At 46.3% G+C, this 12,414-nt stretch overlaps 2 protein-coding genes across 2 annotated transcripts; both read left to right on the top strand.

Moving 5' to 3' along the window:
• On the top strand, positions 1–2,979 carry LOC307075278 (gap junction beta-6 protein-like; the record flags this gene model as incomplete). Its single annotated transcript, XM_079735823.1, has 5 exons — positions 1–174; positions 646–798; positions 1,293–1,450; positions 2,051–2,257; positions 2,857–2,979. The coding sequence occupies 5 exons, from the start codon at positions 1–3 to the stop codon at positions 2,864–2,866; spliced, it is 702 nt and encodes a 233-aa protein (XP_079591949.1). The 3' UTR covers positions 2,867–2,979.
• Positions 2,980–5,448: 2,469 nt separating this feature from the next.
• LOC307074114 (gap junction alpha-3 protein-like) lies at positions 5,449–7,752 on the top strand (the record flags this gene model as incomplete). The annotated part of the gene is made up of 3 exons (XM_079734118.1): positions 5,449–5,517; positions 5,958–6,532; positions 6,948–7,752. The coding sequence occupies 3 exons, from the start codon at positions 5,449–5,451 to the stop codon at positions 7,750–7,752; spliced, it is 1,449 nt and encodes a 482-aa protein (XP_079590244.1).
• Positions 7,753–12,414: the final 4,662 nt, after the last annotated feature.

The following is a 12,414-nucleotide window of genomic DNA, read 5'->3' as shown; positions in this document are numbered from 1 at the left end:
ATGCCGTCGTGGGGGGCCCTGCTGGCCCAGCTGAGCGGGGTCAACCGCTACTCCACCGGCTTGGGGAAGGTGTGGCTGTCGGTGCTCTTCATCTTCAGGGTGATGGTGCTGATCGTGGCGGCCGAGAGCGTGTGGGGAGACGAGCAGACCGACTTCACCTGTAACACCCTGCAGGTGAGTCCGTCACCCACGGTAACCAGGTATGAGGTGGAATCTGGTAGGGAAATAGTGATAGTAGTTCGAACCCGATTCTATAATGACGCATGACGCTATTGGTAATTGTAGAATCAACATTGATGCAAATAACATGACAATTCCTCTCTGCTTCAGTACATCATCAACATTATTACTATCAATATTTTGCATAATTGGCTGCAAACTGCCTCATAAAAAAAGCCACAGTAAAATACATTAAACTATTGTTTTATTTTGTATCAAACAAATGACACCGAACATCAAACAATGTGATAACCAGCCATAAACAGCAGCACATGACCTGGTTTAAGCAGTTATGGCTTCAGTTAAAGGGTAGGCTGACATAAAGCCAACGCTCAGAAAAGCACCACCATCTGGTAGGAAATTGCAATCGCATCTCAACCCCCCTTCTTTTACGCCTCTGTCCTCCTGCTCCCTCGTTCTCCCAAGCCGGGCTGTGAGAACGTCTGCTACGACCACTTCTTCCCCGTCTCCCACATCCGACTCTGGTGTCTCCAGCTGGTCTTCGTCTCCACGCCCACCCTCCTCGTCGCCATGTACGTGGCCTACCGTAACCACGGTGACAAAAAGAGGCTCCTGCAGGTGCGTGTCAGTTGGCTTTTTTAACAGTTCCGTTTGAACCCTTTTACGTAAACAGTTCCAACTGTTTCCACAAGTAAAAACATTTGTGCATTAGGAGATTACTGATTTTTATGTTTTGAATATACCATACCTTGTCAAATGTTATTATTAAACACACTATTCCTATTTTCGTGCTTTGTCAAGCTGCATATTTGTCGGTAAAAAAAACGTAGAAAGTAGAGACTTTTATGTTTTGAATATACCATACATTGTCAAACGTTAATACATTTACTATTCCTATTTGTGTGCTTTGTTAAGCCGCATATTTTTCTGTGAAAGAAACATACAGTAAACACATAAAATACAAAATTATATAAATCACTCACTTCTAACAAAAAAGCTTCCTGCATTAAAATTAAAGCTGCATTCCAAGTCAAATGTGTGCATTGCTAAAAGGTCTTTGGATGTCTATTTAGTTCTACTCTACTCCCTTCATTACTTTGTTTCCCTGCCAGGCATCTGAGCGGGCTGGTCTCTTTGGCACCCGTGGCTCGGAGGCCGGGGAGGCGGAGCTTGAGAACCTGAAGAGGCGGAGACTCCAGCTGACTGGCGCCCTCTGGTGGACGTACGCCTGTAGCCTGGTGGTCCGGCTGCTGTTTGAAGCAGGCTTCATGTACGCACGCACAGCCCTGGGCTGGGTCCCTGCCCGCCCCACAAATCACAACCTTCAATAATAATCTGAGCGTTTGACCACCCATGCTGTCTGATTTGACCCCATATGATGTCATTACTTCATAATTATTATATTCCAAGCGGGGGGACCAGTATTAAAAGGTGACATATACCACCAGGTGTGAGTGTGGTTAGACGGTACAAGCCGTTTTGAAATCTGCCTCTTCTGACATCACAAGTGGGCGTGTCCATCTAGATGTATGACGGATAGATGAGCAACGGTTGCTTCAGTCCACTGGGTAGGCTGGAAGAGTGAGCTATCCGCCAAAATGGCTTGTAACGGCTAATCACACTCACACCTGGTGGTATAATATGTCCCCTTTAAACGAAAGCGGTCACCCAATACCAAAATGAAATGCCTTCCGTTGAGCATTTGAAAACCCCTTTTTTTTCTCTGTGTGATGAATGCGGGATAAGAGTGGGACTTCGTCTAACCCCGTCCCCCCTCTGTCCCCCCTCTGTCCCCACCTCTGTCCCACCCTCTGTCCCCACCTCTGTCCCCCCCTCTGTCCCCACCTCTGTCCCCCTGCTTCTTCCCCAGGTACGTCCTGTACGCGCTGTACCGCGGCTTCCAGATGCCACGGCTGGTGCAGTGCGTGGAGTGGCCCTGCCCCAACGTGGTGGACTGCTTCGTGTCGCGGCCCACCGAGAAGACAGTGTTCACCGTGTTCATGGCGTCCGCCTCCAGCGTCTGCATGCTCCTCAATGTGGCCGAGCTGGCCTACCTGGTCGCCAAGGCCGTCACTAGGTATGGGACGGTGGTGCCGCACTTTAGCGTTCAGCTCCATCTGCTGGTAGGAACGTCGGTAACACTTTGCAATATGGGTACCTTTATTAACGTTTAATGCAGTAAGCATTATTGTGTAGCATTAGCATAGGGTTTAGGGTTAGGGCTAGGGGGGCTGGGTTGGAGGTAAAAGGATTGGAGATGATGTGCCAGTGCAACCAGAGTAACTGTAACAAGAGCTTAGCTACAATGCATACAACGCTTACACTGACCATTACCTTATTTAATAATAATAACCTTAGTTAACATTAGCAACATTAGTTAATGATGAGTTAACTGCTAATAACCGGTGCTTATTATCGCAATAACTAATTATAGGTATTTAGGTTGATAATTGTACCCTGACTGTAAAGTCTTGGGCATCTATCATTGTGTCAACAGGACCCTCTAGCGATTTGGGATTCAATTTCTCGAATGAAAGTTCTTAGCTATAATGCAAAAATGAATACATCAAAAGATATGTCCTTGTTTTCATTAGGTATCCTATGTATTGCTACCTCATACCGACCCTGTCAGTCTTGTGTTGACGCTAGGTTATCATGTTCTTCTCTAACCTCCAGGAAGTCTTAAGAGGTCCGGTTCCTGACTCCGCCTACTCCTCTCAGGGGCCCTCGCTATATAAATGGGCCCCTTGGAAGTAGTCGGGCCCCCATTGCTGAACTCCACTTCGGGGGCAGGATGGAGTTGGACTTCATTGATGAATTGATTAATTGATTGATTGATTGATTGATTGGTTGTCTGTCCTCTTACTTTGCTTGAGCCACTGATTCTCTCCCTGCATATCATAGTGGTCAGCAACCTTTAAAAATACAGCTCTAATATCAGGCTAGATACAATGTTTGTACAGACTCATGTTCAAATGTCTCTGTGATGTGTCCTCCATCTGGATTTTAAAGCTCTTGTTTTAATGTTGTTTTTTTCTAATCAAATCTCAGCTAATCAAATGTGACTCTGAACACTTTCCACTGTAAAAAATACACTTCTGTCTGTTTTTTATCCTTGCGTAGTTTTTTGGGGTAAATATATGTATAATATATATATAATATTTGAATATATTTCTATAATTGGTAGACTAGGGGGGCAGAGTGTATATCTATATATCTATATATATCTATATAATTGCGGGTAGACTAGGGGGACAGCAGGGTGTTGGTTGGTCATCTGACTACGTTCGCCCCCCCCTTCTCCCCGCGCATGATGACACAACGTCAAAACGCGACGGTCCGGCCACGCGGGACGCAACGGCAGCGCTTCGCCGTGCCCCCCAAACGGCACGCTGTACACGCGCCCGTGGACTAGTCTCTTAATTTCTCCCTCTCTCTCTCTCTCTCTCTCCCTCTCTCTCTCTCTCTTTCTCTCTCTCTCTTATCGCTGTTGCTTTACGCAATCACAATTTCCCATTTCTGTCGCTGTCGTTTTTTTCTCTCCTTCCCGTACGTTTTTGGCCTCGAGTCCCCGCCGTGGGAAATAAACCCCCAAGAGGAGAAACCAAAAAAAGTTTCCGCCGGCCACTCAGAGAGAAGAGAGGTAAGCATCGGAGCTGCTGCGAGGCGCCCTCGGCTGTTGGGGGGGAGTGGGAGGGAGGGGAAGGGGGTGGGAAGAGGCGGAGGGAGGGGAGGAGGGACCTTCACCTTCTTCCCCACCTGTGTGGATTATCTGGTGTTCTGTCACCACCGGATACCGCGTCTCTGGTGGTTACCAGGTCTTGGATAGCCGTCGTGCGTCCGGAGGCGCGCGTTTTACGCACGGCGCGGGAACCAGTGTTCTGCCCCCGGTTCGTTTCATTTGGCGAGGAATAATATCGTCAAACCCCGCAACACAGTATTGGGTTTTTAAGAAACACGACAGTGACCCTGCCTTTGTTACCCCGGTTTGTGTGTGTGTGCGTGTTTATGTGTGTGTGTGTGTGTGTGTGTGTGTGTGTGTGTGTGTGTGTGTGTGTGTGTGCGTGTGTGTGTGTGTGTGTGGTTGGTTCTCTTTTGTTCGCTGGGACGGGTAACAGTTCACTTAGTTCAGCCAGGGCACGTTTGTGTCAGAGGTTGATGTTGTGATAGTATAATCAAATAAATGGTTAATTAATCAAGTTGCGTTTCATAGACTAGTTTGTTCGTTTGGTTTCAGTATTTCATTCGTTATTTCATTTCATTATTTCATTTCAATAGGATATACATTTACATCGACACACCCTACTATAGCATTCGAATGACCTCTGTTGTATTAGTTTTTGTAGAAACGTGTCAAACTGGTTCCGGTTTCCAGAACAATTCACAGTTAAAATATAAATCGGTCACTGTTAATTGAACTGCAAAAACATAACTCACAAGAGCAAATGCTAGTATAAGAATCAGGTATGCAGGCATGTGTCTACGACTTGTGTGTGTGTGTATTTGTGTGTGTGTGTGTGTGTGTGTGTGTGTGTGTGTGTGTGTGTGTGTGTGTGTGTGTGAGCTTGTGCTGTAGTCTGTCTGTATATACACATAGGCTATCAATCTATCCCAGACAAACATTTGTCCGTCTCAGCAGTTCTGCAATGTGATGAGTCTAGTGGTCAACATGGACGACTTGTTATCCTCGCATTCACTGGCTATAGATGGCCCACCATTGTTCAGCAGATAGCCCGCATGACACACACACACACACACACACGCACGCACGCACACATGCACACACACACACACACACACACACACACACACACACACACACACACATACACACACACACACGCACTAGCGAATCATTCTTCCATGTAAAAGTATCACAGCGTTTGAGATTTAGAAGTATGAACATGTTTTGACACAATACATTTATGTGACTGTCATGAACAGGAAGGGTGTAGGAATTGTTTAACTTGAAATCCTGCAATCACTTTTGCCGATATTGCTCCCACACACCCACATTAGTAGATGATTAGTAATAATGTGTTTTGTTGTTCTTGGCTAAATATATATTTTTTGTTTTTATTCATATATATCCTTATAATCTTTCATTTTGTTGTATATAATTGGTTGTTTAATCAAGTTCAGTATTCACCAGATCATTGAACTCTTGAAATTAGCGGGAGGAATTTAGGTTATTTATGGTCCGAGGAGGTCTTGTGGAGTTCACCCCAGGATCCCCTCCCTTTCCCAAGGCTAGAAATTGACTGAAGCATGGGTGACTGGAGCTTTCTGGGACGCCTTCTGGAGAATGCTCAGGAACACTCGACTGTGATCGGCAAGGTGAATCAGTTGTTGAATGTTTTACAGCAAAATATCACACTACATTGTACTTATTTAGTTGATAGTTTTGTCCAAAGTGACTTACAATGAATAGGCAAAAGTCGTGTTTTCATTCTTGGGTGAAAACATATCCCCATATTGAATATTTCGGTAAACTCAGTAGTTCTGTAAACCCAATAGTTATGTTAACCCGATAATTCGGTAAACTCAATAGTTCTGTAAACCTATAGTTCTGGCAACCTTCATTTCTGTAAACCTAATAACTCTGTTAATTGAATTCTGCGTTGCAATTAAATGCATTGCGTTGCAATGCACTCCCTCTCTCACACGTTCTCCATCCTCTCTTTCTTCCAACTCCTCTCCCTCGTCCCTCATCCACGTCCGCCCGTGCGGATCTTACGATCCCTCCCCTAACCACCACCGCCCCACCCACCACCCAGGTGTGGCTGACCGTCCTCTTCATCTTCCGCATTCTGGTGCTGGGCGCGGCCGCCGAGGAAGTGTGGGGCGACGAGCAGTCGGACTTCACCTGCAACACGCAGCAGCCCGGTTGCGAGAACGTCTGCTACGACCAGGCCTTCCCCATCTCCCACGTGCGCTTCTGGGTGCTGCAGATCATCTTCGTGTCCACGCCCACGCTCATCTACCTGGGTCACGTGCTGCACATCGTGCGCATGGAGGAGAAGCGGCGTGAGAAGGAGGAGGAGCTGCGGAAGGCGGGCTGGCGCAGCGAGGAGCTCCTGGGGCAGGACTGCGGCGGCTACGGCGGCGGCGGCGGCGGCGGCGGCGGCGGAGGAGGCGGGAAGAAGGAGAGGCCGCCGATCCGCGACGAGCACGGGAAGATCCGCATCCGCGGGGCGCTGCTCCGGACCTACGTCTTCAACATCATCTTCAAGACCCTGCTGGAGGTGGGCTTCATCCTGGGCCAGTACTCCCTCTACGGCTTCCGCCTCAAGCCGCTGTACAAGTGCGGGCGCTGGCCCTGCCCCAACACAGTGGACTGCTTCATATCCAGGTCAGAGGTTTGCTCACACTCCGGGGCCCGGGAGAACACGAACCACGGGGTACAGCGATGAAAATATTCTTTTTTTTCTGTTTTTCTGTTTTTCCCGTCTATTTCTCGCTCCTACGTTCACACTATTATTGTGTGCTTCTTCGTCCGTTCACGCGTTATACCTATTATGTAGACTATGCTTTGTTGATGCCTTGCTCCAGTATCTCTTTGCTTCTGTGCGTTAATGCGCATGTCATACACGGAACTTTTGATCGATTTATGTTGCTTGGTTGAATGTGTTCCTCTATTTTTTCAAACGACTTCATCCTTTGCTAATAACGAATTTGTACTATTGTCCCAAGACGAATATGAAACTGTATGTCACCTCCACGCGTCCTGAAACCCAAGACTGCCTCGTTGTTCCTGCTCTTCCCAGGCCCACGGAGAAAACCATCTTCATCATCTTCATGCTGGTGGTGGCCTGCATCTCCCTGCTGCTCAACCTGCTGGAGATGTACCACCTGGGCTGGAAGAAGGTCAAACACAGCGTCACCCACAAGTCTGCGGCGGACTGCGGGTCCCTGCAGCTGGGCCCCGACGACGAGGCCGGCGACCACCGCGCGGCCCCCGAGTGCGCCACCCTGGTCTCGGACCACTGCCTGCAGGGCTACACTGGCAGGAGCACCATGGAGCGGGTGCGCTACCTGCCCGTCCAGAACTCCTCCTGCGCGCTCGCCCTGAGCCCCGACATGGCGGCGGCGGCGACCACGGCGCCGATGAAGATCAACGCCGACGCCTTCCCCGACGACGACGACTTCCTGCGCGGCGACGGCGGCGGTGGCGGCGGCGGCGGCGAGGTCCCCGGGCACCTGGCGGCGTTGGAGCAGAACTGGAGGAACGCGGCGCTGGAGGTGAGTGGTCCGATGGGGAAGGCCGACTCGCCGGCACCTTCTGCGCTGGCGCCCTCCTACTGCTCCTCCGCCTCCTCCTCCTCCTGCGGGAAGAGTCGAGCTCCTCCCCGATGGGAGGGGCCTCCCTCGCCACGCCTGCCCTCCCTCCCCTCGCACCTCATGTGGGACGAGGAGGCGGAGGACGGCGGCCTGCCCAGCGGCGTCACCGTGGTGACCAGGGCGCAGATGCACAGGCCGCCTCCGGCCGCCGTGGCGACGGACGTGCGGAGGCTGAGTCGGGCCAGCAAAGTCAGCGGCCCACGCGGGCGACCCGACGACCTGGTGGTGTAGCTCCCACACACACACACACACACACACACACACACACACACGCATGCAGACACGCACACACACACACATGTACACACACGGACACGCACAGACACAGACACACACACACACGCATGTACACACACACACACACACACACACACACACACACATACACACACACATGCATGTACCCACACACGCATATAAACACACACACACACACACACATGCACAAGCACACATGCACACTTCTCCCGCATGCATGCACACACGCAAACACGACCACACCTTTATATTGCATACGTGTGTCCCTGGACATGTGTTCCTGGACAAGTTTTCCTGGCCATGTATTCCTGGACATGTGTCTCTGGACATGTGTCCCTAGACATGTGTCCCTGGACATGTGTCCCTGGACATGTGTCCCTGGACATGTGTCCCTGGACATGTGTTCCTGGACATGTGTCCCTGGACATGTGTTCCCTGTTCAGTTTAAATCTTCTACACCTTCCCCTTATCCAGCATGCACTCACATGCACCGATGCCGTGTGGTGACCAGTTTTGGGCCGTTCCTTCCGGGAGCCTGTATGATCAAAGAGGAGGACAATAGAGGATGCTGGATTGTGGCGAAAGGAGTCGTCCACCCAGACTTGATTTCTTGGCAGCACGCGGCCTGCAGAGTGCATCATATACATGGACTTTACTTCTGTGACGTCATATCTATGCACCTTTCTGGGCCGTTTTGAAGCCAAAAGGTTTGGGCCGGTGGATTCACTTACGTTCAATACAATGCGCGTGTTCCTCCTCCGGCCGGGGCGTGACATCGTACAGCAGCCCCCCCACCCCCCCCCCCCGGACTCTTCCATGTCGGGTCACTCGAGGTGTCAGGCGGTGCCCCCCTGTGCTATTATCTACACTTATCCAAGTGTGCTTCTTGTACTTACACACTTTTGCGAAATATGGTTGTGGGGACATTTTGCATAGAGCGTGCCGGTTTAGTATTTGGTTGTCGAAAGTGAAAAAAAGATGCGTTGTGGATCAAATGCCGAGCCAAATTATGCTCCCCCACTAGTCTATGTGCGGATGGAGTGGGGCGTCAAGCACACGTTGGCCGATGAGAAAAGAGGGATAAACATCAGCTCTCATGTCCCATTGTGGAAATTAGTGTGATTAGAGGGAGGGGACCTTACTTATCTATGGCTCATGTGGATCACACGACCCATATTGACCGGACCCCTATGTCGGAAGGCTCCTGCTTCTCAGAGCTTGGAAGTATGTTTGTTTGTGTACCTGTGCCTATGTTTACACCGAGCCAGCTCAGCGTCAATGAAGAGATGGGATGTGTTGTAAACTAAGGAGAGGAGAAGGTGTGCCGTGTGAAAAAGCTGTCCCATACTGAGATACTTTCTTAAGGCTTTACAGGTGAAACATGTGTGAAGGCGAACGTGACGAGAAACCATCGTTTTTATCGGAAACGTTTTTTTTAACGGTTTGCCTTTTTTTTAATGCAGCCAGGAAGTTACCAATACGAACGATAGATCCGGTGTGAGGCTCGTGTTTGCAGTGTGATACGGAAGTGCCTTCATTCATTGTAAAGAGCTTCATTTTATTTTTCTTACGCAGGGCCTTGCTATGGTGGTCTTCATGAATAAGTGCTTGGTTCAGTCAGCTTCTAGACTAGTGGAAAAATAGGAAGTTAGGCTTTAGGCTTTACTATAGATCATGAATTGAAGCCCCTTAAAAGATAGCTTAAGCTGATTACGATTTCTGTGTCAATCTAACAAGGCGTATCGGAATTTCGTCGTTCTTCCGGTCAATTAAAAATTGTGTTCCTGCACAGAAAAACAAATATATTTAACTTAGAGAACAGCACTTTGTTAGGGAAAAGGCTTATCAACGGTAGCCTAACAATAATTTCTGTACTGGTGTAATGCAATGCTGTTATTGCTGAGGTTAAAGACTATTAATCTTAACTTGTTCTTGGAATCCAAAAATGCTTTTAACACATGGCTAGTAATAAGCATATAGATGGTTTCACCTTAAATATTTTAGCCTTTAATTATTTCACACCTTTTATTTAATATGCAAATGAATAGGCATTCAGTTGTCATACATTAAAACACCAATATCTATTTGTGATATTGATATTTGTTATTGTTAAAATTGGGCATGATGTTCTGCTACTGCCAACTTCTACTGACTTGTAGAATATTTAAGTTACCAAGCAATGCCAAAAGGATTTCATTATTATATGCTGTTTTATTATATTATTTTAGAGACTGCTGACCAGCAAATAGTGACTGTTTGAGTATCTAAAGCATTGCTTATATAAAATATAGGTAAATAGCTAACTTCAACAACAAATCACTTTGGTGAGAATTTTTTTTAACATTAGTTGTGTTAAGTTATGTGATGTGTAAAAAGGTCTGTGGTTAGAGATACTAAAAACGTACCGTAGTGCAACTTATTTATCATCCTCTTGAAATCAGAGTTGTTGGTTAGACCATAGTTTATTTTATAGGGCTCTACTAACAAATCTGAAAGGTTGTTGAAATACGTTTTTGATTATTGTTTTTTATTCATCATTTTTTGGGATAAAAAATTGTTTTGTACCTAGAGATTAACATTTGCACAGTTCAGAAACGTCTAGAAGTACAAAGCAAACAAAAAATATGCTCTGTCCAAGATGGAGAGAAATATACGCCTGACCTTTTTCATGTAAAAAACAGAAATTTGGAATATTAATACATCAGAATGAAAAGCAAAGGTGACATTTTCTGTCCTAATTTTGGCAACTGGGACCTTGTGCTTTAAAAGTGTGACGCCATGACTATGTGTTGCTAACCCCCACACCCCCTTATTCTACAAATGAATAATTTGCACCAAACAAATGAAAAGACACAATGCTGTGTTGTTGGTCTCATAGAGACCAGACACGCGGTGATTGGGAGGCCCATGCCTTTTTTATGCATTTTTTCCCTGTGTTAAGAAAGTGCCTTGGGTCAAAGCCTTTTATATGAGGACATGTTGATGTAAGTGGTCCTTTACCTCAGATGTTTACAAAGGTGTAACCAAATAAACTGTTTTTTGTACCACATCTGTGCTGTGGAGTCTTGCTTTCTGTCGGCCATGGCGGGAACATTTGATCATGCTATAAGCCACATCTGAACGATTCACCTATTTTTCTCCAAAAATGACAGAGACATTTTTCTTAATTTTAAGCCTTTATTAGTCTTGTATAGTTTGAACAGTTTGATCAAGGGATTTATATTCAAGATTCATTAGGGAGTAGCCTAGTCTCTAATAGCCTAACATTACCAAATATAATTGCAGTTGTTTTTTGGTGTTAATGTATTAATTGACCTACAATGACCAAATCTTTCAATGTCCCCATTACTATCTCTTCTGCTCCCTAAGTGGCATCCATTTGGTTATTGACTGCCTGTGGGTTCACACACGTGGCCATGCGTGTGTGCACATGCCCAAAGATCTTTGCTGAGACCAGCAGTTCCTTTATGAATGCTGAAAGTTCCAGGGATTGAGCCTTAACAAAACATGAACCAGGGTCACCACACGAACACACACACGCACACATACACACGCACACAAACATATGGACGCACGTAGGCACTCACACAAGCGTGCGCACACACACAATCACACACACAGTCACTATTGGATGCAGTTGGTATAGTTGCATTGATGTTGTATTGAACAAAAAACTAAAACTAAAAGTACAATGTTGGCTGATACCAGTGGCAAACAAAACAAGAATTGTTTTTATTAAATTATCATTATCCCAAAAGGATTAAAGACAGACATTTAGGACCCCTAATACAAAACCATTAATAATCAAACATTTAGAAATTATTTAAACAACATTTACTATATGAGCAAACTAAATTTCTACTGATTAACTATGATTTATTCCATTTAGTAAACACATTCTTCGGCTATGTCCACAACTTGTACAACTAATAATCATAAACATATTTACAATAATTACAAAAAAGTTTACTCAGTGCTACAGATGCAATCCACACAAACAGATCAACATTGCTCTGGACCTTCACCCACAGTATGAACAGTATCATGGTAAATAGGACGAGGAGTTTATCACTTCATGTTGTGATATAGTTTTGTGATATATCAACTCAGGATGGCATCTGATCATGTAATTACAGTACGTCCGGGAAACACATGAAGCGGGACAGGATGCCACCAACTGGTCAGATTTGGGAAAACTCCACATATAGACAGACGCGCGCTCACACACACACACACACACACACACACACACACACACACACACACACACACACACACACACACACACACACACACACACACACACACACACATTTGATAGGGTTATCATGATATAATTGCAAAGTATTACAATATTATGTAACAATTACAATAGGGCTTGTAGGATCTCAGCTAAATCTAATTACAATGAATTACAATACAATTATTGTTACAGCCAGCATGAAAGAATGAAGAATGAAAACCATATGCACATGCCAAGAATATGCAAATGGTAAAGAAAAAACAAAACAAAATGGAGTATCATTCAGGTTTTACAACTAAGGAGCTTCATATACATTTGCTCCATATATTCCAACTGACTTCCGGTTCCCACCGGAAATACGCGCTGCTTCTTCCGTGTTCTTCTTCCTTTGA

Source organism: Pollachius pollachius (genome assembly GCF_949987615.1).
Source record: "Pollachius pollachius genome assembly, chromosome: 4".
NCBI classification, from domain to species: Eukaryota; Metazoa; Chordata; class Actinopteri; order Gadiformes; family Gadidae; genus Pollachius; species Pollachius pollachius.
Note: the sequence above shows the minus strand (reverse complement) of the source record. Positions and strands in the feature narration are given on the sequence as shown.